A 27,227-nucleotide genomic window follows, 5' to 3' on the forward strand; every position below is an offset into this window, starting at 1 on the left:
CTGAATACATTCCTAACTGATACAGAGAACAAGACAGGCAAAATCAGATAATTGTTTTGTTCATAGTATTAAATGTTGATACACAGAAAAATTATCGTAGAGACACTAAATTCCCCAACTCTCTGTTAGCAACCTGAGTAGAAGTTACACTAATTAAGTGAATATTACATGACCTTTATAGTGTAACCAGTGTTAAAAGCATAGTTTATATAAATTATTCATAATGTTTTAGATATATTTTACCTTTTTTACTTTTGTACAGTGGGATAACAGATTGCACACATCTTATATGGATGATAGGGTACATCCTCCTAGGGTTTCAAAATGATTAAGTGGAATAACCCCTATAAAGGGCCTAGGACACTGTCTGGCACATAAAGTGCCAGTAAAGTGCTCCATAAATGCTATTAATATTTTAATAATCAATATTGATAAAGAAGAGTGATGTTTGCTACTGGTAACTCATACTTAAATGACTAGCTCCTTCTTATCCTTTGTATTCCAGTAAGAAAAGCCTCCTCCTCCAAAAAGCCCTCCCTGGCTATTCTATCTCAAGTGGAATCCCTCCAATAGTTCCCATTCCCCATTGCCCCCAACCTGTTTACTAGCCCAGAGGCCTTGTCATCATCTATAATTCAATTGCTTATTTGGTAAATGCATGTCTCCCCTGATATACGTAAACCCCATGAGAGCTGAACTCCCAGTGGCTGGCATAGATTCTTTGCTCTCTATTTGTTGAATAAAAAGACCAAAAAATGTCCAAGAAACTATTATGATAAGAGAATACCATTTGACATAGAAGGGCTGTGCTGAGGTGGCCATTTCTTTGGGGATAATTTTGAAAGTGAAGATGGGTAAAAATTCTAGACCGTCTTCAAACTAAAGCTTCATCGGGCCACTTAGTGGTTTATTATTAGTGGTAAAGAATCTGCCTGCAATGCAGGAGACATAGGAGATGCAGGTTCAATCCCTGGGTTGGGGGCGTGTATCCAGTGCCACTCTGAGGGAGGAGGGCACTCCTCCCTTCCTCTCTGCTGCCTACTCACGAATCTCTCTACCCCCATCACCACCAGCTATGGAATCCAGTGGCGACCATGGGTCATGGTCTCCCCACAACTGACATCCTGGAAAGACTAGCAGGAGGCCCTCTCTCTTTTCCCGTATTGTCTAGAACTACAGGATATGATAGCAGCCAAGCAGTGGGCTTTGGCTACCTGAGTTTGAAGCCCATCTTCCCTGCTTACTAATCTTTCTTGGGGCAAGTTACTTTGGCCTCTCTAGGCCATCTTTAGTCATTGGTAAAAAAGGCGGAAACAGCGGCCCCTGCCTGCTTAGGCGCTGATGGGTACCTGGTAGATGCTGGATAACTGTGACTTTTATTACCATCCTTCTGGACGTCATCACAGTCTCTGCCAGTTCTGATCAGCAAGGGCCTGGGGTTCTGGGATTGCATTTTTCACATATACATGTTCTATAGCCTGAGAGTTTGTTTTCTAATTGTGATGGATATGTGGCTAGCGCTATGGCAACCTAATGTGAATTATTCCGAGAAGGTTCTAGAATCTCTGGATGGGTGGAGCCTCCGGCTGGCCATCTTGGAAGAGGGGCTTGGGGACTATTCTCTGCCAGCACTTTACCTGGATGGGTGTTTTTATGGTTGGGCTGGTCCTGTAGTTGTTGCCCAGGGTTTGGTGTTTATTTGGGGTACTTTGGAGGATTATGCACATTTAAGGGGTGGGTCTTTGGCTGTATTTGGATAGCAAGCACTCATGTTGATTGTATGTTCATTTGGGCGGCTTTTGAGTGTCATTTTGTGATGAAATCTCGCTAGTAAGCACACAATTTTTATGTGGAATGAATGTTACATAGGAACTTTGGGAAGGTTAATGGATAGGGGGTGTTTGCTATTCTTCTTGCCCTCGGTGGCACACTCTTTGCTCACCTCTGCAGTACTGATCTTGAGGATTAATTGGCTGGGATTAATTTGACCTGGAAAATAGAACAGGAAGTAGGGTTTGGGCCTGAGGTAGAGAGCCCACTTGACTGATGTCCCATGTGGCCTGTTTCAGAGGGTGCAATGGTTGATGCCGGGGGTGAGCTGGTCTCTCCCTCTCAACCTTCTAGGAAGCCACACCATGGGTGACCATGAGCTAAAGGGATGAGCCTGGGGATGAAGAACTATAGGGAACCCAAGAAGATCTCAGGTCCAAGCCATGACCCGTCAAGGATTCAGTGAGTTTGGTGTGGGACCTATGAGTGCTGGTGCCCATTCCCTCCCCCAGCAATGGTGCAAGATTTTTATTTGTATTTCACTTCATTATGAGTGAAGTTGCCTGGTTTCCCCAATGTTAGTTAGTTGTACCTTTTTAGAAAGTAAAATTGCTTGTTCCTGTACCTTGCCCATTTTTGTGATGGGCTTGTTTATTCTTAAGAACTCTTTGCTTGTTAGGGAAATTAACCTGTTGTTATAGATTTTTACCGTCTCCACCCGCACCCCCATTCACATTCAAGTTTTGCACTCTCCTCGGCCAACCCTTTATGGTTTTTAAATCTTATGTCATGCTTATTATCTTCTATAAACCAATATTTTAAGGTAGCCATTTTAAAGATGTATTGTTATATTTAAATATATGTTTTTGACCCACAGTGAGTCCATTTGTGTATGGAATGAGGATAAGGATAGTTATTTGTACCTTTTTAAAAAGTAAAATTGCTTGTTCATATACCTTGCCCATTTTTGTGATGGCTTGCTTGTTAATTGTTAATTCTTAGGGGTTCTTTGCTTATTAGAGAAATTAATCCTTTCTTATGTATTTTTACCCAGTTCCACCCCCACTCCCATTCATATTTGATCTTACATTTTATACAGCCCTCTCCTACCCCATCCCCAACTGCCACTATACATTTTTTTAATCTTAGGTCATGCTTAGATGGGCCATAAGATTTCAGTAGTAAAAATCACCATTTTAAAAGTACATGTTTGTATTTAAACATATGTGTTTGACCAACACTGAGTTCATTTGTATATGGGATGAGGTAGAGATAATTATTTGTACTTTTTTAAAAAGTAAAATTGCTTGTTCATGTATCTTGCCCATTTTTGTGATGGCTTATTGAATAAGAGATCTTTGCTTATTAGGGAAATTAATCCTTCTTACGTATTTTTACCGTTTCCACCCCAATCCCGTTCTTATTTAAGTTTTGTATAGCCGTCTCCCACCCCACCTCCCCACCCCCATTTTATATTTTTTTAATCTGAGGTCATGCTTAGAGGGGCCTTCCATAAGATTTTAATTGTAATAATTGCCATTTTAAAAGTACACGTTTGTATTTAAACATGCGTTTGACCAACACTGAGTTCATCTGTGTGTGGGATGAGGTAGAGATAGTTATTTGTACCTTTTTTAAAAGTAAAATTGCTTGTTCATGTATCTTGCCCATTTTTGTGATGGCTTATTGAATAAGAGATCTTTGCTTATTAGGGAAATTAATCCTTCTTATGTATTTTTACTGTTTCCACCCCAACCCCGTATTTAAGTTTTGTATAGCTGTCTCCCACCCCACCTCCCCACCCCCATTTTATATTTTTTTAATCTGAGGTCATGCTTAGAGGGGCCTTCCATAAGATTTTAATTGTAATAATTGCCATTTTAAAAGTACGTTTGTATTTAAACATGTGTTTGACCAACACTGAATTCATTTGTGTGTGGGATGAGGTAGAGATAGTTATTTGTACCTTTTTTAAAAGTAAAATTGCTTATTCATGTATCTTGCCCATTTTTATGATGGCTTATTAATTCTTAACAGCTCTTTGCTAATTAGGATAATCAATCCTTTCTTACATATTGTTACCCAATTTCCACCCCTACCCCCACCCTGATTCATATTTTATGTACAGTCCTCTCCCATCTCCCCACCTCCGCTTTATATTTTATAATCTTAGGTCATGCTTAGAGAGGTCTTCTATAAACTAAGATTTTAATTGTAAAAATCACCATTTTTAAAGTACATTTTTGTATTTAAACATATGTGTTTGACCCACTGAGTTCATCTGTGTATGAGATGAGGTGTAGAGGTAATTACTTATTTGTACCTTAAAAAGTAAAATTGCTTGTTCATGTACCTTGCCCATTTTTGTGATGGGCTTGCTTATTAATTCTTAAGAGCTCTTTGCCTATTAGGGAAATGAATCCTTTCTTACATATTTTTACCCAGTTTCCACCCCTGCCCTCACTCATATTTGATTTTTTTTACAGTCCTCCCCCCATTTAAATTTTTTAAATCTTACATCACGCTTAGAGAGGCCGTCTATAAACCAAGATTTTAACTGTAAAGATAGCCATTTTAAAAGTAACTTTCTGTAAACATACATGTTTGCTGTACATTGAGATCATTTACATATGGAATGAGATAGGGATCCAGCCTAATTTTTCCCCAAATCACTACACCATTTGTTTATAACTATTTGATAGCTTTATACCAGGTTTATTCCTCCCGACCCCCTACCTCCCACACCCCTCCCATCATTTTTACTGAGTTAATAATTGACAAATTTTAATATATTCAGTGTATACAGTGTGATGATTTAACATACATTCTACACTATTTCTTGAGTAAATCTACTTGATTTGAAACTGCATTACTAAATTCCTCCCACCCAACTGAGCTGTTGGATGGACAAAGAGCTGAAAAGCAGACACCTATTTTGGGGAGAGTAGGTAAGTAGACACACCATAAGATAGTATATAAAGGTATAAATTGGTAGAATACTTGGATAGGGCAGCAATGCTCAAAGTATAGAATTTTTTGATGGACCTTAATGGTTGTCTTCAGGGCATCGGTTTGGGAGGAGGACAAGGTGATCATTTGGTATTGTCTGAAAATCATTTTCAGAAACCCAAGATTAGGTCAACAAATAGTATGGGAAGATTTTACATCCACTTATAACCTTGGGGCCTTGTCACCTAAACATGGGGGCCTCCTAACTTTTGATGTAGTCCAAACCCTGAATAGTGCATGTTTGCTCGAAACCGCAAATAATTCACAGGAGTCACATCTTTGCTCACATTTAATTTTTATTTTGATTTTTTTAATGCTGCACAACACGATATTTATTTCATTTGTTTCATTTATTTCATTTATTTATTTCTGTTTGCTGCTATTATATTTTAGTTACTTAAAGAGAGAAGGGAACATTTGTGGCCTTTTTTTCTTAATCTTAATCTATAGGCCGCCTTAAGCTTTCTAAATTTGGAATATTTAAGCAAGCTGTAGGGTAAAGGGGGTTTCGCAAAATCACTTGAGGGAAAGGAAAGGTTGCTTTGTTAATCATGCCCTATGGTGGGTGATCAACTGCGTGTACAATTATATCTTACTTTTAATTAATTGCGCTTAAGGCCTTAATTAAATCTGGAGGTTCCCTTCTTAGAGCAGCTCATACTGACGGAGGTGCATGCGCTGGATGATGTCACGGCAGTCGTTGAACACACGGCGGATGTTCTCGGTGTCCACAGCGCAGGTGAAGTGAGGGTAGCAGTAGTGGCGCCCATCTCCACTAGCAGTGCTGATTCTCTGTGGGGACAGAGGAATGGTGGTCAGTGACCCCTCACCAGTAACTCACCAGTAGATGTCATCTACCAAACTCTGCCCGCTAGTTATTGACGTTATGTTGAAACAATCCCCAACTGAAGGGCACAAAGGCTAAGAGTCATGCTGGCTATCGGTGAAATAACATGGAGGAACTGGATGGTTTGATCCCCAGATTTAGAATTAAGTAAACAACAGTCTCTACTCACCAGAAATTCATCTCGAATGAAGTACTTGGCCCGGGTCACGCGTGGGTCCTCTCCAGGCTCGGGAGTCGCTGTAAAGAATATAAATATTTTTTTACTTAAGTAATTAGAATGAGATTCTTTTGCTCCCCCTATAGACCCCTTATAGTGTGGTGGTGGTGGTGGCTGGGGAAGTGTAGTTCCATTGTTAGAGATCATTCATTTTTAAAATCAATAGAAATCTTTAACATATGCAAAACCCTATGGGACCAATGGGCACTAATCAACTGCAGAAGGCCATACGTACCATCCTCAGGAGTAGTGTAGCGAGCAAATTCTGGAAAGTAGTCCTCAATCTTCGATTTTCCAGCAAGGACTTTCTCAGCCAGCAGATCTTGCTTGTTGAGGAACAGAATCACAGAGATGGTGCGCAGCCATCTAAGAAAGAGGGAAGCGGGTTTATTGCCCAGGAAAAGAGAGTATTCTTTTTGCAAGTGGTTTGAGATGCTTGCACAAGAACTTGTACAAGATTCTTTTCTATTGACCCTGACATCAGTAGGAAGGAGATTGGGGGGGTGGGGGTGGGGGGCGTCACTGCACAAACCTGTTGTTCCAGATGCTCTTGAAGAGGTTCAGAGCCTCCTGCAGGCGGTTGGTCTGGTTGTCCTCCCGAATGACCATGTTGTAGCTGCTGCTGGCAACCACGAAGATGATGGCAGTCACATCTTCAGCACAAGAAAGCAAACATAACGCATGTTAGCAGGGAAAGTGATCCTTAACAACTAGAAAAGCAAAATGTCCTTAAAGAGCAGAGAAGCCCTCGGCTTCCGTACCATTGAAGCATTGGATCCATTTGCGGCGTTCATCACGCTGGCCGCCCACGTCAAACATGCTACAGGAGAGAAATGATACCTGGTCACTCCAAGGGCCGACACTGGTCCACCACTCTCCCTACCAGAAGGAACGTCAAGATATCTTTTTTTTTTTAAAGGGAACCATTTACTTACTGGAAGTTGACTTTGTCCACCTGGAACTTGGTCTCAAAGATTCCAGAAGTCAGGACACGGCAGCGGAGCAGATCCTAAAACAGAATCTTGGGTCAAGGGATCTCACCGAAACCAACTAACATTCATTAATAACTGCCAATCTGGAGTTGCCAATTAGTTGGGACAGAGGGCTCCAAGTCCTCTGCTTGTGAGAATGTGTGCGTACCTGGTCGCTGGGCACGTAGTCATCCTGCTTGATAACATCAATCTTGTCCAGGAAGCTGGGAGAAAAAGATGCACCAGGGTGACCACATACTCATGCCACTTTGCCCACCCACTATTCCTGCCTCTCTGTAACGATCAGCTAATGGAAATGATCACCCCACAGTTACATGGCGTTAAGTCAGTGGGAATTTTTCTTGTGTTCATTAAACTTATGATTCCAAGCTTATGCTTTAGAGAGGTTAGAGCAAAGAGAATATAAGATAAATGTACCTGGCTGAGCAGTAGTACGTCTAGGAATCAGGAACTAGGAGTGGGCTCTCCTGGCCTTGTTTTAATTTTAAAAGGCTGGTTCTGTGCAGATCAATCAGCTGACTGATTTTGTGCCATTTGATAATGACTGAATTAAATTCAAATTGTTTGGCTTTGGTTAAAATGGCAAGTAGGATGAAAATTGGACTCTTCCTGTCATGCGGTGTTTTAAAAAATGGAAAAAAATGGCACATTTAAGAGCAGCAAGGTTTTTTTCCCTCCCAAGAGACTAATGAAAATGAGATTGTCCGAGTTACTCAGAAAGGGTATCCCTTCCTTCTATTTGTAAGAAGGGGCCGGGCCCTTACCACACTGAACAGGAAACAGACACAACGTTCCCTTCCGTTCTACTTGGTCTATGAAATAGCACAGTCCAGATATTAAACTTTAGTGTTTTCAAAAACCCTCACAGCCACCAGGTTAGGGGCTCTTATTCAGGCTGGGAGCCTGCACAGTGGAGGGGTGGAGACCTTAGGGGCCATCCTTAACGATGAGAAAGCTTTATAGGGGAAAAGCAGTGTTTTTTACCTCCTTCTCCACAGCTATACACTGTCCCCAAAGCAAAAAGTACCTTGCTTATGTTGCCAGACTAGATAACACTGTTAGGAAAAATAACTTTTAAAACACTGATTACTGTGTTAATGTTAAAACCAGCTTTTTTCTTTTTCCCCCTTGGGGGGAGGGGTCTGGAATTATTTTAAAGGGGGCTAATCAGAGAAGAAAAATCACAAAGAAAAGTCTATTTAAAGAAATTCTGTACCTTTTTTTTTTTTCTTCTTTCCTCCTTCCTTTTTACCAGTTTAAAGTTAGTCTGGCTTAGAGGATATACTAACTTGCCCAATCAGTCTTACATTACAGTACCAGTCCAGAAATAGCTCCCCAGCCGCCCTGGCCTCCAGCATGTTGCCATGGCAACAGAACCACAGCTCTAAAAATAGATCATCAGCACCAAATCTTGTGAGAGAGACATCTGGAGTGGGGCCAGCCAAACCCCGGCTCAACAAATAAAAACAGGCGCCTTAAGAAATGGGCAAGGTAGCAGTAGATCAACTTTTTAACATAAAGGCAGTGAAACCAGAAACACACTGGTCACTGCAGGGGCAGAGCTGCTTTCCAATCATTGGGCTGGGGAAGACATTTTATAAAATTTGAGCTGTGTTCTCTTTTTCTTAGAGTTTCCTTAAAACTTTCCATAAACTGCATATGTTGCCTTTCTCAGATAAAGTTGCAGGAGTAATTGAGTGTTGCTTTAAAAAAAAAAACTTTTAAATGGTGTGAGATTAAAAAAAAAAAAGCTGGCTAAACTGTTAATTAATGAAGTTGTTACACCCTACCCCCTCCCAGAGCACTCCAAACTGGAGTGGTTAAATCCTTCTAATCTTGTACCTGTACTTCTGACTTGGATCCAAACTACAAAAGGCAAACAATTCCAGGATTTCCATTTGTTTTGCATTACTATAATTAGCACTTCCAGCTTTAAGCTCAAACTTTTGAGAAAATCAGAGACTTTGTTGAAGAGGGGGTGGGGGTTGGGGGGGGGGTCACAGAGACTGGCCAAGATGGACTTTTTTTTTCTCACTTGTTGAAAAAATATACAGATTTGCTTGTATATGAAATCACAAAATAGCTATATGTGTGACAATTGAAAATAATCAAATGCACTTCCAATGGGAAAGCAGGGCCAAGGAGAGAGAAACTGACAGGCTTCACAGCCCCTAACACAAGCTCTTGTCATGTGTAGATAACAGGAATTTGGGGCACTTGCTTTGTGTTTGCAGTTGGAGTGCTGTCACCTCTTCCTCCCTCCTGTTTATTCAAGTGGTTTTCATAAGTTCCTCAGGCGTGGGGCTCCTAAGTAATGCAATTTTAGCTTTCTGTGAGCCAGCCGGGTACCGTGTTTCTGGTTACTTAATATTTTCAATAGCAAAATTGTGTGTGTTTCAGTTACTTACATAAGAGAGGCTGAAACATCACAAATATCTCTTGTCCTTCCTCCGGTCATAAAAGACAATCCAACTTAAGAATGTATGATAACTGAGACCGCTGAGTACATTTGTGCAACATCAGCAAACAAACGATACCTTTAAAATATCTTTTATGGCTCTGAACATCACATATTTGCTATATTATGTACAGGATAAGCAAGGTCATAAACTATTTAAAAAGCAACTTTCCAGCTGTGTTTATCACATCCACTGGAAGAGAGCCCATGAAGGGACACAGCAAGGACCCCATGGGGGGAGCATCCTCGAATTAAGCCCAGTGTGAATGAATCAATAAGGATAGGAGATGGAATTCAACACAACACCCAACTCTAGATGAACTAGACATATTGGACTCTAGCAGCTACTACAGTCACTTACCTGATAGTAGAAATACTGGACTGGCCACGAAGGAGGGGGGAGGCATATTTTTGCCACACTGTTCCTCTTTGTCACGTTTTAAATTATAGCAATAAAATACAATACTTCTACCTTATCCAAAGTGTGAAAGCTGTCCTATCTCCCCACATGCTTGGAGGTCAATTCAATTAATTACTTCAAGGTAATTAATTATGAACATCACTTTACTGCAGGTAATTATCATTTTGCTCTACCAGGCATTACCTGTTTGTATAAAAATAATGTCACTGCACTAAAAAGTGCAATAAAGGGCTTTATAAAACCAGTGAATCGGACTACAACTTTCAAACTGCAGGCTGGCTTCTCTGAAAAGAAGTAACTTAAACAGTGTGAGTTGTGGTTTTTAGGATGTTCTCCATGCGCTCGTGTTTGTGTGTGTGCGCGTGCACGCTGATGCGGAGACAGTGTACTTACTACTGGGCGCAGTCAATCAGCTGGTACTCATTGGAGCGCTCATAGCAGGCACGCACCCCTTCATCCTCCCAGAGAGCCTTGGCATGCTCATAGAATTCCTGGAAGTGAACAAGAGAGGGAATGTTTAGACACAGGGGCTGCTCCCAGTCAGTGAGACCAGAGTTCACCCTGCCACCAACCCTGGGTGCAATTATTCCGTTTCGAGGCAAACTAAGGAGTCAGTGTTCATACAGAACTTCAGTGTGCTACACGTATTTGGAAATTGACACCAGCTGATCTCTTACTGTAGATTACTGGTCTTGGGTAGTTTTCATTCTGTACTTTTTTGGGAATGGGATGAAGGGCCAAACTAAACTACTGAGTAAGTTTCTTTCCTCACCCAATTGCTTACCTAGGAGGAATACAAGCTAATTAGGAGACTTTGCCAATAAATGATTTGATGTCATGGAGGTAAGACATCTCATTTATTAAGATGTGATGAGACCGCAATTTTCCTTCCAGGAAAATGTGAATTTTAGCAAAAAATATTATAATTGGGAGCTATTGGCAAATCTGACCTTGTCAGTCAATGCCTATCAATCAAAGGAGCAAATGACCTCTGCCTAGTTTCAAACTGCAATAGGTCACGGTTCATATGTCATTTGACATAAAAACATTTTTAATTATATGGGGCAATCTCCCCTTACAAGGGAAGGAAAGGTTTTTCTGCAATGTGAATGCAGCAAGAAAAGGGTCAAAAGCTAAATGGGAGGACCCTTAAGAGTCACCATCCTGGTGCATTTTCTCCTATTAGAGCTACAGAATCACAGAAGAGTCTGTGTTGGGCATTATGTATGCTGTGTTTACTGCTGGCCTCTTCTTTTATTTCTTCCTATTTAAGAAAATTTACCTAGCCATACTTATTAATACTGCTTCCTGGATAGGAGAAGTTTGCAGCCAAACCCATTTAAAATATACAAACACAAATTCCCACGAAATCCTGACAAAAGGCAACAATAAGTCATTGTTTTTGCTGTAGACAAGTCTTTTCCTTCTGGACCTTATAAACTTGCCCATCTTTCCACCTTATTTCCTGTTCCCCTCTTATAAACTATTCTTCCCTCACTAAGGGTCAAAACATATATATATATATGCTTAGGGCATGGGCAGTTCTCTGTTCCCTAAAAATAGTTCTTTACAGAGCCAACAAATCTGTGCAAAAAGTGTCCTGCACGTCAGCCAGGGAACAGAGAAGACAATCCCTGTGTTATGACATTTAGGTGAGGGCCTTTTGTAATTTTTTTTTAATTAATGAGAAAAGACTTCATTTAGCCAAAGGCAAGGACTGATTTTAGAAAAAAAAATTAACGAAAGTTAAATGGCAAATTGTTTAAAATGAGACTATCTCCCATCTATAAAACTCAGAGTGGCACTTCATTTCTCATTCCTTGATATCTCAGAATAGTTTCAATCGCTAGACGATTAGCATTTCTGTGCCATTACTCAACATACAGTACTTTGTCACAAGATGTGTATAAGGGAATAATTAAGGCTGCCACAACTCATGACTTTTTCTTCTGTGAAAATTTACAGTCCAATCCAGTGGGAATTGAAGTATTGAACTGGGATGTTTACTTGTGGAGAGAAGTGAGTCAAGACTGACAAGGGGTGACATAACTTTGCTCCTCCGTCTTGACTAAAGCCCTAATGATTATTGCTAGCTGTTGCTGTCATTTAAAGAATAAGGATTCTTAATGGGTTAACTGTTTCCTAACAGTGTCAAAGAACTGGATTTTGCTGGCAGTGTGCAAACTGAGTTTTGTGGCAGAGTAGGGGGAGGGGGGCCCCTGGTGGTGTGGGGAGGGGGTGCAGGCTTGGCTTACGGGAGGGAAATCAAAATCCGGCACGTTCATCACGCTCAGAATGTAATCCACTCTGAACTGGTTCTCTGGGTTGGCCAGCTCCACAGGGGGCACCAGGTTGCTCATGGCGGCCACGATGGTCTGAAAATGATGGAGCAAAGGTCAGGGGGAGAGCACTGTCTGAAAGGGAAGCTAAAAGAAATGACAGAAAAGGACCAGGCACGTACTTCAATGGCCTCTTTCAGGTTGTTTTTGATGTCCTGCACTTTGGTGGCCTTCTCACTACAGTGGGATTGAAAAGAAAAAAAAAAATCATATTGCATCACGTTGACTCACAGTGTCGTTTCAATCACGACTTTCCAACTAAAATAGTATTCTGTTCTTGAAGGAGTGGTGGGTTCAGATCTGTGCTTAGGTTGGAGGTTCCTGAATAATGGTGGTTTCAAATGATAACCATCCATTGTGTCCTGAGGACACGCCCAAGTGGGGCAGAACCCCAAGCATCTAGATAAGGATTGTGGCTACTGTACCAGAAGTGTGGACTGGTTATTTACTATTCAGAGGGGCTTCCACCCTCTTGTGGCCCCCACTGCATACCAGCACTTCCTAAAAGTTCCTACTGGCCTTTATTGGCATCCCTACTGAGGGCTCAGTTGCTCAGTTGTGTGACTCTTTGCGACCCCATGGACTGCAGCACACCAGGCATCCCTGTCCCGAAGCTTTTGGTGGGGGCGGGAAAGTGTTATTGTAGGGTTAGGGAGGTGCGGAAAGGTCATGGTGTGCCTTGGGGCTTCTTCAGTCACTGGATTAGCATAGGGACCAGCAGTGAATGAAATGTAGGTTGTAGTGTTAATTACAGACTTAAGGACACTATTATTACTTATTGGAATAGTCACTGTGTGTCCCTCGATGCGGCCAGCAGCAGTGGACAATATTTCTAGTTGATGATGTTAATATACATTGATCCCTCGATGTGAATACAGTAAAATGGAATTCTGCCACCCCTCCCTGTAAGTCTTTTAAGATCTGGGACTTACAGGGGGAAGGGGAGGGAGGCGGTGTGGCCTATGCCCCACAGTTAAGTAGATGTTAGTGCCTTCATCACTTTTTAATTGATTTTAACTTGCACACCTGGCAGGGCAGGTGTGGTCTGTGTGGAACCAGCTACTTTCAGGGTCCCTGGGGCCACAGGTAAAGGCCCTTTGACTCTGGGGAACCCTGACATTGTGCTTGTCCCCGTGTGTCTTCAGACACTGTCCATCATCAAACACAGCCAAGAAAGATTCTTTGGGGCTGTGTTCTTGCCACAGTATTGCCCAGAGTGGCTCACCTGTGGGCTAGGGGATTGGACCACACCCACGACACACCTACTGAGTATCAGGTCCTGGGAGGTGACAGTAGTGTCACAAAGATGGAAGGTGCTGTCCTCAGGGGAGGGGCGGAGGGTCCCAGTGACAGAGGCAGGAGGGGGACAGGGCTTATATTTTTCTTGCTGGGGACTTTTCAAATAAATCTCTGGAATCCAGTTGTTGATGTATTCACGGGGTTAATTCACCTACAGTACTGGGGTGGAGGTAGAAATTAAACACGTAGCCCCTCAGCAGGGGCAGGACACGACAGGACATTAGCGTAGAGGACAAGCGGGGAGGGGATGTTAACAGTAAGAGCAGCCTAGCCGGGAGGTCAGTGTGACGTGGGGAGGGGGAGGCAGCTCCAGGGCCGGGGGTGGGGTGGGTTGTGTGGCCATGTGATCGCCTGCAAAGCCCCGCTCCCCGGAGAACTTGGCCTTTCACCCTTTCAAAATAAGCCTTTTGCATATTCCTTTGAGCGGTGGGCCCTTGTTTTCCGAGTGATCTCATTTCTTCCTTTCCCCAGGGTGCAACTGGCCTCCGAGACCCTGCCCGTCTCGTATCTGAATGGGGGGAGCTAGTTGGAGGTACTGCCCTCATCAGGGGCTGAAGAGGTGTATGCTTTGCGGGTGCAGGGCTACAGATGGTACCAGGAACCCCCTCATGGCTTTTAATAAAAGTGCTGCAAGTTGGGAGAACTCCAGGAGAGCTGTGCTGCCAACCAGAAGTGGGGGATTTGTGCCCCAAACCCCTGACTCTTAATGCAACCAGCATCGATACAAAGGGATCTCATCCTGACCCCCTCTGTGAGTTTGTGAATTTCTGAAATCCCCAGTCGTGTCCCGACCTGGCGCTACGGCCTAAATCAGGTATTTAGACGTTGGAGTTTTAAACGGACATGTTTGTTCCCAAATTGCACACAGAAATTCAAAGTTAAAACCCCACAAGACAGTCTCATTCCCATTCATTAGAAAGCAGCTCCATTTCCATGGTAATGAGTGCCTTGGAGCTTTGGTTTTAAGGTCCCACAATAGTTAAAATCATGTATGTCTGGGTATTAATGCCCAAATGAGCCCAAAGCAAGAGAAAAGTTATTTCCAGAAACCTGGTTCTTTCATTCAGGTTGATATTTTGGTCTAAGTAGTAGTATGGTAATTGGAAAACTTCCAGTCTTAAATACGGATATTCTGAGAATGTGCTCAGTATTCATCTACGTATGTGAATAGGTGTGGGAGTATATCAAGTATAAAACAGCTAAAATAGAAATCTGAAATCTAATTCGGGTGTGTAATACTAAAACAAAAATTCCTCCATTGAAGCAATTACTATGTAGATGGAGATATTATACTGGGGGTTGGCAGGTTTATCATAATTTTTACTATCGCTTAATGAATTTAACATTGATTGTGACAGCCTCTGATAAAGTTCCTCATATGTTTTTGAAGTAATGATCAAAATGTATATCAACTACATACAGAATTCGGATGGATGAAAAGTGGGGGCTGGAAGTACTGTTTGGATTTTGTAAACCACCCCCTCCCCGCTACCCGCAACATATATAAAGCCTGAGATCACGGCTGCTTTATATGCTGGGTTCAAATTTTAAGAGATGCCCACCCCCTCCTCCAAGTGTTAGGGGAAGGCTATGTTGTATACTGACCTTTATACCTTTTTATCTTTATGCTTTTTTTTTTTCTTTTTTTTTGGTGGGCAGACAGACGAAAGAAGAAAGACAGAAGACAGACGCAAGATACAGGGATTGCTGAGACATGCAGAGAATTTTTATTTATCACATTTGTTAATACTTAAGTTTTAACTTGTAGAACAGAGTCACAGATAGAAGAGCAGGCTGTTAGTAGGTATTAGTAGGGTTCAGTCAGGGATCTAGCATAGCATCTAGGAAGTATACAGGTGGTGCTTCAATAGGGAGGTGGTTCAATAGAGAGGGGTCATAGCTCTCAAATGCCAACTTTTGGTACAGTAAGCTGTCAATCACTGTTTATGTAGATGCTTTGGGTGGTTGATACACTACGCATTTGTCAATTAGGGATTACTTTTTTCTTGTTTTTTTTTTTTTGATTTTTTTTTGTTTTTTTTTTTAATTTTTTTTCAGTTATCTTTAGAGGTTAGGTGTTGGGGCCCCATCCCCCCACCCCCCACAACAGAATAGTATTCTTATTAGAAGTTCCTAAGACGGGCAATTCCAGCATGCAAAGTGTGATAGGACATAGCCGGGAAGATGAGAAATTGAAGCCATCATCTAGGGGTTATATAGTCTAAAAAAAACAGATGAACAAACATGTGTCAGTTACTTGGTCCCGACCCCCATCTCCTTTGCCCCTCCCCTCCCAAGCCACAGAAGCTATTTTTGAGGTGCCCTAGGCTAAGTCAGTTGGCTCTGCATGTTCTCAGGACAAAGACCTGCTCCCTCACTGCATGCTGAATACGCAGAGCAGTGCTTGGAGAGGGTTACCTGGCATGCGTGTATGTACGTGTGCATGAGTGTGATAGGCAGTGCGGTTGCAGGAAGTGAAGGAAAAAAATAATTTGATAATGAATGGAAAAAGATGGAGGCCATCATTAATTTCCTGTCCACTGGATAAAATGACAATTTTAAAAAGACCAGAGACTTTTCGAGATCATTCTCAATAATGACCTCCCTCCTCAAGGTGCCAAGCATTTATCTCCCCCCGCCCAATTAAGGACGGTGCGGCACCACGTATTTTAATAGAGATAAAAAGATTTTTTTTTTTCCCCCAAAGAGGTCTGAAATTTTAACATCAGACCAGCCACAGGGTAGACAGAATTTAGTAGTTTTAAAAACAAGTAGCCAGTTTTTAAAACAAGTAGCCAATTCAAATGGAGAGCTGGGGGTGGGGGATAGAAACCATCAATGTTTGAAATCCTAAATTGACCGTCTTAATGCTGAAATCTACAGCTTTCCCCCAGCTGAATCTAACTATACCTTAAGGATGGCAAAAAAAAAAAAAAAAAAAAAAACCTGTTTTGCACTTCACTTGCTCTGAAAATGACAAGAAATTGTGTTGTTTGCAAATGTATATACCAAGATGGCTGATGGCCTTAAATGATTTTGGTTTTCTTCCCGGATCTCTGTGTCCTGTTTCCCAGTATGAGCTTTGTGTGTGTCAGGTGTGTGTGTGTTAAAAAAAGTTTTTCTGTTTTTGAATGTTCCTACCCATCGCTGTTGCTCCTTGCAGCCTGCGGGTCCTCTTCGCCGCCCCTTTTAAAGAGAGATTGAAAGCTCACCTAATCTGCAAGGCACCGCAATTTCACAAAAACCCCACACAGCCTCCCTACATTCCTAAACAAACGGCCGCCATCCTCCCGTTCATTCTTAGGTCGCCTTCCTGGCTAAATTGGCACGTCTACTGAGACTGCAGGCCATGGAGAGAAGAATTCCACACCTTCACTGCAGCATTAGCAGAACCCTCTGGAGACTTCCGTCAGGTACAGGAGGGACGGATAATTATTTTCTTGTGCTTTCACTAAATGTACATGCATCAGGGAGCTAACGCAGTGATTTATCTCACAGTTCTTTGGAGAATATAGCAGAGTGTAAGGCCCCTGATGGTTCCAGGCCTCAGTCGCCGTGTTGTACTGAACACACATAGGTCCATGATTTTTGGCCCGTGACTTTCTGGTGCATTATTAATTTCCTCCCTTCTTGGACTTGGGCAGCTACCTATGTTTTTATTTCTATGTAACTGTTCCCCACAAATTGTCAATTAAAAGTGTGCCTGGACTGTGAGGCACACAGCAAAAAAAAAAAAAAATTAAAAGAATAAAACCCACTACTAAGCCCCTCCCTCCCCAAACCCAATCTTCGTGATTGGCAGGAACTCCTCCTTAAAGGTGGGAGGGACAGGATGGCTTAAGCTGTCTACCAGGTCTTGTAATTGATTAGCTTATTAGCTCATCCAGTGTTAATGGCACTCCCCCCACCCTCAAATGTAAGGGAGAGAGTTAGCTAGCGTTGAGTTAGGAAAATCCGCATTTGACCTCTGTATTTGTGAAGGTCAGATTAATATGCCACGGTTACTCTGCAGAGGTACTTGGCACAGCAGTCTGCAGACAGTTAAGGCAAATGTAATAGCTCAGCCCAGTCCTGACAAAGCACACGTTTATGGAGCAAGGAGGCAGAGACCCTGAGCCACTACACAGAATCCCCTTGGGTGGACGGATGTCCTCACTTGGCAGGGAATTCCTAGTGGAGAAGGAAACCGCCTTTGTTGCAATACCGCAGAGAGGAAAAAGAAAAAAGGAGGCTCATTTGTATGAGATAAAAATAAGGTTTCTAGGCTCACATAAAGAATTCCCCTGTATGTCACTTTCACAGGCTAAATTTAACATCCTCAGAGATTACCTATGGTTTCCTCTACAAACAGGCAAACTGGGAATGTCTCTTCCTCTTTCGGGGGGCGGGGAGGGGGGGGTGTGCAAAAAAAGAACCCAACAACCCAGAAAAGAGAAGTGCTGGTTTAAATGCCTCGTCTGCTATACAGACAGGTTCACTTAGGGGGGAGAAACTTTTCTCTAAAAATTAAAAAATTTTACGGCAATCCACAGAGTAATAAAACTTTAAGTGAATTATTTCAAGGATGTCCTATCTTCTATTGGACCTGAGCTAAGGTAAACAGTGGCTCTGCATCCTTTTAAAAATGCAGGCCACATCCAGTTTTAATCAAAATATTTATCTAGAGGGGACATGGTCAAATTATTTTTGCTTAACAAGCCTCCTGAAGCAGCGCTCCCCGGAAAGTTGCTGGGGGGAAAATTATGCAAGGTTTTTCTTTAAATTACAATATCACAGCAAAATGCCTATTTCAGGCTTTTAAATTGACAGACAGGAGTCTTTGGTGGCAGGGCTTTACTGAAAGGTGTGTCAAATTAAGAATTTCAGAATTGATTTGTGACATGTGAAGGTGACTTAATCAACATGTACTTGCATACCATTAACTCATCGGGAGAGCCATTCATAAAACTGGTAAAAGAGCTCATCCCTCTGAATTTTAAACTTAGAAAGCATCCTAAACTAAATGTCCATTTGTATGGATGATGTCATCCTGTTCCCTACCTTCCCTCTCCATGATTATTTGGTCTAAGAAATTCTAGAATTTTCCATAAAGAGCTGCCTGCTGCAGTTCTTTTACTTCTAATAGGTGATAAAATTCATCTGTTTCCCCCTGGGTAGTGCACAGTAGGAGACAGTAACTCGTCTTTATTAGTTCGTTGGAGGGAAGGGTTGGTGCATAACTGAATTAAAACTATGCCCCTGACTCAGCCTCCCCTTTGGAAACTAAAGGGGAATGCAATTTTAAATTGAACCCAGGTTTAAGAAAAGGAATAGGATTGCTAACCAACTAGTTAACTGCAAACTAGTGCCTGCAAGTGTTTGTCAGGTTGACGACCCTTACCAGCCCTCCCACCCCCGTGAAAGTAGAGGTGGGTCTGGGGAGACCTCTGCCGCTTATTTGCATTCTTCTCCTATAGTTTACATGTTCATATATGCACTCTCTCTTTTCATCTTTATTCTCACTGCGGTATTGTCACATTGTCCTAAAGCAAGATGCCTTGAAGGACTTTTCAAAGGCAAAAGTGCTCCTAGGTCTGGCTAGAAGTACCTAACTCCCAGCCTTTCTATCATTTAAATATCTTTTTCTTTTCTTTAGGCAAGATCATCGATTTTTAAAAAGGGAAATGATGATTTGCCCATGATAATTCCAAAGTGGAGGGGGGGGGGGATGAAGAATTACTAACAAGGGCTGACTCTTCCCACTTTGTTTTATGGGAGAATATTATTGAAACAATGTTTCCCTAATAGTTTAAAACATCCTGCACTGGTGCATTGCGCTGAAATGTGCTGGGGGTGGGGACCAGCTCTGCAGTGGTCAGCGTGGCCAGGCAAAGGGATGGCCAGGGCCGGTGTTAGCCACGTTGGAGACCCACTGCACCAAAACCTACTGCAGACCTGTCACGGGGCCAACGCAGGGGCTTTATAACTATTACTGTTTGTTGCTGCACCAAAGAGTAAAAAAGGAGGAAAAGAGCCCCTAAAGAGCTCTTTCCTGATATGTAGGCTGAAAAACTTAAGCGGACATTGGCTGCCCAGCCCCTAAAAGCTACCTAAACTTCCTAAAGGTTAGTATAAAATGTGATACTCTGATCGTGCCCTTGGTAAAGATTTGACACTTACTCTCCATTAAACCCATTAACATGCAGGATCCTCATTTGCTTCACAATGGTGCTTTTACCAGATTCTCCAGCACCTAGAAAATGAAAGTAAGTCTCAGGTTAAGAAACAGGCATTTTACACACTTTGGGCAGGGAGGAGAGAGAGGAAGAGAGAGAGAGAGAGACACTACTGCTGTTTTCTCCATAGAAGCAACACGCAAAACACAAGCAAAATAAGAGACGTGTAAATTTCCTTGACATTTCGACGCAGAAAAAATGAAATAAACACCCAACTTTGTGTGTACCTGCAGTATTTCACCATCAGAACAACAAACAAGAATTAAAGGTTTTGGTTTGTTTAGGTGTTTTCTTTTAGTTGTTTTAAAATTTGTGGGGTGGGCACACAAAGAATGATGCAATTTTGTCATGGTGGGGGGAGGTAGGAAAATTACAGTTATGACTATGAAACTGGATCTCTGAACTACGAGCATTCACTGGTAAAAATGTACACCTTAATGTATATGGGCACATAATTCTTTGTTTGTCAGCTGTTTCATGGTTAAAATACCTCAGGGTTCACAGACAATGCCCAGACCCCTAAGGCGCCCCCAGATCTATACTGACGCAGCAGCTCTCCAACATTTTCTCAAAGTAGCTGTTTTGTCTGCAGGGTTCTTGTCCCCTGGGCTACTTAAAAATCACCCCCTTAGCCCCACAAATATGCCATTTGATCCACTTCTCCACACTCCTCCCCCCTTTTACTGCAAACTTTATTTTTCTATGGTAAACTCTCTGGATATAACAACCATTTGGGGGTCGGGGGGGGGGGGGGATGAAAGAGCATCGATTTGCTGTCTTCTTGAAAAACATTTAAATATAGTGCTTGAGAACAACCCTATTAATAACATGTTAAAAAGGACAAGACTTTAATCATAAGGGGAAATATTCCTGAAAACGACGGAATTTTCAATGATTCCAAGCCCTTCACGACTAACAGAGCTAGAAAAAGGGCGTATACCCCATTTGAAATCACCTTAAATTTGTAAAAACATGTATTTTATGGAAAAAAACATAGTTCCACCAAGCTAGGAGGAGGATTGCTAGTTTCTCGGCCTCCGTAAATGGATACTCTGTCCAACAAATAATCCTGAGTGGACAATTTTTGTCCCCCTCCCACACAAACCTATTTGGTTTTGTAGCCCCTCTTCACTTTTTATCGTTTTGTTTTACTGCCCAGAGAGCAAAGCATTCCTCCTCCTTTTGCCTTTTCACAAGGCTGTAATCAATATCTGTAAAAAGTTAAAATTAGTTTCCACAGAAACATTGATTTCAAAGCAAACATTCTCTTAATGAGCCTAACTCTCACAAATTAAAATATTAATAGTACTACTGAAGAGAATACATAATATTAATCTGAATCTCCAATATTCTTATTTCGTGTTAAAATTCGTAGCACCTCTCTTTTACATGCAGAGGTCTGTGCCTCAGTTTCCACATTTAGGAAATCAGAGAAACTGAAAAACTACTGCAAGATCTTTTGTGGCCCTGTAATTCAAATTTTATTCCATTAAATTAAAAAAGAGGATCCTCTTTTTTTAAAAAGGGCATCATGATGTTTACTCTTTTTTTGGGTAAGGGGCATCACTCAGTGAGAATCACCATTTAAAGATGTAAAACGCATGGCACTGACCCCGGCTGCAGAGCCCCATGCCAGAGGCTTTTTATGATAATGGGACTAGGACCGCTGGGGCAGGTTAGCCTAGTGATGCCAGGTGCATTCAGAGTTAAGTCTCAAATTAAGGGGAGACTATGATCACTGTGCAAAGGTGTCAGAAATTTAAGGTACCATTTGCATCACACTTGTTTTAAATTATTCAGATAGCAAGAGTGTTCCTAGGAAAGATTCTAGACTTTTCTAGGCTCATACTTTGAAATCAAATTATACGCAATTAATATTCACACACCATAATTCCACCTTCAGAAGTTTTTGACAACAGCTCAACATATGTACCATTTAATTACTGTAATTGCAAATGCATAAACACCAAAGAGACTTATTTTCACTTAATAATTTTCTGCTTTACATATATCTGGACCCAGGAGAACAAAGACATGACCCATCCCCCAAAAGCAAAGGAGACGCCACCACAACGGAAAAACAGCCCTTTACATTTTATTCTTTATAATCAAGCTCTTTTGTTGATATGTGACCCTGAACTAGGTCTTAACCTAGCAAATTCACTCAGATAGCCAAATTAGTGAGGAAATGGAAAACTTCCACACTAATTAATGCTTGTGTAATTCTTCTGGTCACTTCAACAATTTCTTTTATGCTTCTTTTATTTATTTTTCCAAATCAGCACCTTTAAGAAAAATGGGGGAAAGGCCATCTCCTTAGAGTTAACAGCCACCCCCCCCACGCCTTTTTTTTTTTTTTTTTGCCAAAGAGGAAAAACCGCAATCAAAAGAGAAAACCCAAAACCAAACAACCAAATGTCACTTGACAAACAACTAATTCATGTATTCTCCTCTCCTTCCACCTGGAAAAAAAGTCTTTTCCTTCAAGTGCGCTGGATTCCCCCCCCCCCACCTTGAAAAGGACAAAAAAAAAAACAAAAAAAACACGCCATTTCCAGACCAAGAAGCCATTTACAGACAAATGTCATTTTCCAGTTTTGATTTGTGCATGTCTTTTTTTTTTTTCCTTTTTTCACAAAGCGCTCTCAATGTGGCCGACTAACAGGAAAATGTGTGTGTGCTAATGGTTTATGGGGGGGGGCGCTGCTGCGAGGGGGGGTGGGCGGCAGCTGCTACAATTAATTCTCTTCTTTGCTTTTCAAAAAGCCTGCATATCTGGAAGGGGAAAAAAAGGTCATACTGTAAAATGACGTGTCATTTGGCTTCACTGGGCACTTCAGCGTACTAACTCCATTTTTTTTTTTTTCGGCCTTATTTTATTCGATTCTCCTTCGCTTCCTTCCACGGCCCGGCCCGGCCCGGCCCGGGACACGTCTGCTCCGCGCACACAGGGTGTCCTGCCCCAAACGCACCAAGTCGCGCCCAGCGGCCGCCGCGCAGCCTCCTCCCGCCCCCCGCCCCCCCCCCCCCCCCCCTCGGCTCCGGCGCCACGACTCGCCCGCGCCCCCTCCCCCTCGCTGCACCACCTTTACCACCCGGAGCCCTTCCGAGGGGCTGATGTCACCCGCCCCCCCCCCCCACTCTCCGCGGCCACTTCCCCCGCCGAACCTCCCCTCGACGAGGCCCCCTCCGCCACCGCGGCGTCCCCCCGCCTCTCCCCCGCTGGCTGGCTTTTTCCCTGTCCCTCTCCCGACAAATCACACACCCCACGGAGGCGGGTCCCCCTCCCGTGGCCCGCCACCCCGTTTCCTGTCCCCGAAACCCTCTTTTTGTCGCAGTCTCCCGAGCCCTGTGGGACTCCCCCTCCCCCTCCCCAGCACGCACCCGAAGCCCCGGCGCCGTGTAGGCCTCGCGGAGAGAGAGAGAGAGGGAGGGGAGGGCGCGGGGAGCACGGGAGAGGGGCCGGGAGCGGGCGAACAGGGCAGGGAGCCCCGCGCCCGCGTCGCCACGGCCCCCGGCCCCACTTCAGGCCCCCGCCCGGCCCAATGGCGCCCCGGGGTCCCCCTTCCGGCCTCGCCCCCCGGAGGCTGAGCCCGCGGGCGGGCGGGCGGCGGGCTCGGGAGCGCGCAGCCGGGGCGGGGGGCGGGCTCGGCGCGCGCGGCCTGCGGGGCGCCCCGAGGGGCCCCTCCGGGCCGGGCCGGGCCGGGCCGGGGCCGGCGCCCCCCGCCCCGCCCTTACCCAGCAGCAGCAGACGGTGCGTGGCCCGGTAGACCTGCTTGTCCTTCTGCAGCTGCTTCTCGATCTTCTTGTTGGCCTCGCGCTGCGCCTTCTCCTCGTTGCGCTGGTCCTCGGTCTTGCTGTTTCCGAGACAGCCCATGGCGGCGGCGGCGGCGGCGGCGGCGGGGCCGGGCGCGGGCGGCCTCACGCGGGCCGAGAGGGCCGGGGCAGCGCCGGGCGGGCGGGCGGGCCGGGCGCGGACTCGGCTCCTCGGGGAGGAGCGCGCGGGGAGGGCGGTGTCGCTGTGCCCGAGCGGAACGCGCGGCTCCCAGCCCCTCGAGCCTGAGCCCAGGGGTCTGATGGCCGCCGCGGAGCGAAGCAGACCTGAGCCGGAGCTGCGGGCGCTGCTGCCGCCGCTGCCGCCGCCGCCGCTCTTATTGCCTCGGCCGGAGCCCCGCCGCCGCCCCGACCCAGAGCTCCGCGGCGGGCGGGGGGAGGCGGGGGGAGGCGGAGGCGGCGGCGGGGGGGGTGGGAGGAGGAGGAGGAGGGATGAGGAGCGGCCGCGGCGGCGGGGCGGGCGGGAGCTGGCGGAGGGAGGCGCCCCCCGCCGGGTGCCCGGGAAGGGGGGGGGGGGGTCCCTCCGCCCGCGTGCGGCCCGGGACGGGACGGGCCCGGGAGACGCCCCCTCGCCCCCCGCCCCCCGGGCTTGGGCCCCAAGTGGGGCCGGTCCCCGGGGGGGAGAGGGGGCGTCCCCGAGCCGGTGACGACCCCTCGCACGACGCCAACGCTCCACCCCCCCCCCGGGCCGCGTCGCCCTGCGGCCCCCAAGGCCGAGCGCCCCCCTCCCCTCCCGCGGGCGCCGCCGAGGGGCCGGGGTGGGCGGAAGGGGAGGGAGTGCGAGCCAGAGCCCGGACTTAGGAAAATTTTCGAAAAGAAGTGAGAGACAGAGAGCGAGCTAGAGAGCAGGGAAGTGTGGAAAAAGCGAGGCGAGCACGAAGCAAAGGACAGAGCAACCGAAAAGGAAAATGTGTCCGAACACACATACACAAATACTCAATAAAACTCCACACACTACACAGCGATGGTGGTGCCTGGGGGTGGGGGCGAGGGTCTGACTTAGATGAGCCGTTCCTCGCGCCCCCGGCGACGGGCGCCAGGGCCGGACGCGAGGGTACCCGAGGCCCCGGAGTGCCCTCGTCCTCTGCGCTTGGCCGGGCCGCCCACGAAGGAGAAGAAGGCGCAGCCCAGGAACATTCGGAAGCAGCAGGTCGCCCCGAAAAAGAAGCCGCAGCCGCGGCCCTCGTCCGGGCTTGGGTGCAGCAGGAAGTCCAGCACCCACGCGGGGTTGCGCACGGAGAAGACAAGGAAGGTCAGCAGCGGCAGGTGGGCGCTCAGCGCGCTCATCTCCAGCCGCCCGGACCCCCACACGGCGCTCCTGAAGCCTCGCAGGGCGTCGAACAAGTCGTCGTCGTCGTCCTCGTCGTCGTCGTCGTCCTCGTCCTCGTCACTCGAGTCCGTGTCCCACTCAATCCGGATCCTACTCGTGGCCCCGGCGCCGGCGCCCACGCCGACCCCGGCGGCGCCCTCCGCGGCGCCCTCGGCGGCGGCGGCGGCGGCGGCGGCGCGCTCCGGGCCTCGGGCCTCCCGGGCTTCTGGCCCCCTCTCCTGCACCTTCTCCTGCACCTTCTCCAGCTTCTTCCTCTCCTTCTCCTCTCCTCTTCTCTTCTCCTGCAGCTTCTTCTCCACCTTCCGCCGCTCCCTTTCGGTCCGCAACTTCCCGCCGGGCGCCTCTTGCTCCGACTTCTTCGGGGGCTTCTTGGCGAGCCCTTTCTTCCAAGACGCGCGCTGCTCGGCCAGCGCTGCAGCCACCGCCGCAGCTTCGGCAGCCACCTCGGCCGCAGCCGACGCGGTCTTCCTCTCGCTCTCCGAAGCTCGAGCTTTGAGTTTCATGGCCATCTTCAGCATGACGGCTCGGCCGCCTCGGGGTGCCTGGCTCTCGCCTGGCCCGGGCGCCCTGTTTGCCCCCGGCCTCGGGCTGGCCGGACCCCGTGCGCCCCGTGTCGGGGGAGTCTGTTGCGATCCCCGCGGCTCCGTCCCGGGGCCCCGCGGAGCGCGGCTGCCGGGCTTCGTCCGGGCTGCTGGGCTGGCTGCCTAAGAGTTAGCGCCAAAACGGATGAGCAAACGAAAAGGGGGCAAGAACAAACCAAAAAGCACCCAACAATACGAGAAATCAAAAAGCACCAAGAAATGTCAAACAACTCAAAAAAGAAAAAGTGCAGAAGGCGCGATGGCACGAGTTTGCTGTTACCCTCAGGCGCTCCTTGGTTAGGCTCTTGGGCACGCCAATGGAGAAGAGAGAAGAGAAGAGAGAGAATTGGGGGGGGGGGGGGTGCCCCGAAGGCTCGGGCAGGGCGGTAGCGCCGCGGCGCCCCTGCCCTGTCCCGGCCCCGGTGGCCGTTGCCCCGCGCCGGGCGACTCGCACTTCCGCGGGAGGCCACGGTGCCCCCGGACTTACATGTGAGTGAGGTGCACTCACACGCAAGGCAGTGCCGGCCTGCCTGCCTGCCGGCCGCCCGCCGCCGCCCCGCGCCGGGAGGCTTCGCTCCAGCCACGGCGCCGCCGCCCGGAGCCCGGGAGCCAGCGAGCGCGCAGCGCGCCGGGCCGGCCAGCTGCCGCAGCCCGCTCGGCGGTGCCGACGCGACTGAGCGTGCAGCCGAAGAGCCGCGCTCCTAAGCGCCCGATGACGCCCCAGCCGCTCTTCAGAGGACGGACCCACCGCGGCGGCCCCTGTGAGCCGAAGGGGACGCCGAAAAATCGGCCCGCCGGGGGCATGCCCAAACGGGCTGCCGCGCACCCCGGGGGTGCGGGCGGCTGCGGGGGCCCACACAGGTGTGCGCGCGGGGCGTGGGGGGTGCGGCGCCGGGGGGCTCGGGGGCGCCCAAGGCGGTGGGCGCCGGACCCCGCCTCCCGAACCTGCCTCCCAGTTTTCGGTGAGTGGTGTAGCCCTGGGCGGCGTGCAAAGTGTGCGACGGCGGCGCTCGCCCGGCGGCGCGCCTCCTCACCTCCCGCTTCCCAGTTAGCGTGCGCGGGGCCGGCCACCCAGCCCTCCCTCCCGGCGGCGCGCGCCCGCGGAGGTAGGTGTCGGCACTAATGAGTCGCGGCGCGCGACAGGCGAGGTGATCGGGCGCGAAACGATCCTCATCGCCAGGTGAAGCCGGCGACGCGAGGGCCGAGCGCTGGTGGCCAGGTCGCGGGGTCGGCGCCCTTGGAGTCCTCCCGGCTTGGCAAGGTGGTGGGCCAGGGTGTCTCAGTTATCCGTGGCTGGGCCTGTGGGCCGCGGCGGCTGGGGGGTGTTCTGGAACAGATGGAAAAGTCGTTTATTGATCACGAATTTGTTTGAGAACTGTTTGAAAACGTTCAAGTGTTTCCCCCACCCCACCCCAGCACTATCCCATTTAAGGGTACAGCAGGCCGAGCGCAGTGGGTTAAGGGCAGTGACACCGAGTCAGTCCTCAGCGGCTCGGCGGTGGCTCGCTTTTCCTGGGACCTTGGTTGAGTCGTTTGAAGTCAAGCGGGTGTCTGCTTGGGTACAGTTCATTCATTCATTCAATAAAAGTTTGGTCCCAGCAGCCCACCTGGTGCCCAGGTGAGTCAAGAGTAGCCAGGACGTCAGTCTAAGACCTTGGCAACTGCCTTTGGTGGTTCACGGGTCACCTACCAATCAACCCAAATTCACAAGTAGTCACTACTACTCTCTCCGTTCTTTAACTTTCTTTCACTTTGAAACAGTCATTAAAACTTTGGATAAAAGTTGGAGGATAAAAGGAGAGGAAAACAGTCTATTTGTAAATGGAAACACAGCTAACATACCTAGGGGGTGGAGTGATTGATTGGTTGGGTCAGAGGCCTTGAGTAAATTGTCCCTATAGTTTTTCTTTGAAAA

The 27,227-nt window shown here is 46.8% G+C and overlaps 1 protein-coding gene across 1 annotated transcript in view; it reads right to left on the bottom strand.

Annotated features, from left to right (window-relative positions):
* Window positions 1-5,057: 5,057 nt before the first annotated feature.
* GNAS (GNAS complex locus) overlaps window positions 5,058-27,227 on the bottom strand; it is a 53,868-nt gene continuing 31,698 nt past the window's right edge. The window contains exons 2-13 of the mRNA XM_052650647.1: window positions 19,512-19,584; window positions 16,494-16,538; window positions 12,176-12,230; window positions 11,970-12,089; window positions 10,108-10,205; window positions 6,984-7,038; window positions 6,779-6,852; window positions 6,605-6,663; window positions 6,376-6,496; window positions 6,079-6,209; window positions 5,796-5,863; window positions 5,058-5,571 (exon numbers count right to left, since the gene is read on the bottom strand). Of these exons, the coding sequence (XP_052506607.1) occupies window positions 5,425-5,571; window positions 5,796-5,863; window positions 6,079-6,209; window positions 6,376-6,496; window positions 6,605-6,663; window positions 6,779-6,852; window positions 6,984-7,038; window positions 10,108-10,205; window positions 11,970-12,089; window positions 12,176-12,230; window positions 16,494-16,538; window positions 19,512-19,584 (1,046 nt within the window). The 3' untranslated portion in view covers window positions 5,058-5,424. The remainder of the gene's footprint in view (window positions 5,572-5,795; window positions 5,864-6,078; window positions 6,210-6,375; window positions 6,497-6,604; window positions 6,664-6,778; window positions 6,853-6,983; window positions 7,039-10,107; window positions 10,206-11,969; window positions 12,090-12,175; window positions 12,231-16,493; window positions 16,539-19,511; window positions 19,585-27,227) is intronic.

The sequence above is a fragment of the Budorcas taxicolor genome, chromosome 13 (assembly GCF_023091745.1).
Source record: "Budorcas taxicolor isolate Tak-1 chromosome 13, Takin1.1, whole genome shotgun sequence".
In the NCBI taxonomy this organism is placed as follows: Eukaryota; Metazoa; Chordata; class Mammalia; order Artiodactyla; family Bovidae; genus Budorcas; species Budorcas taxicolor.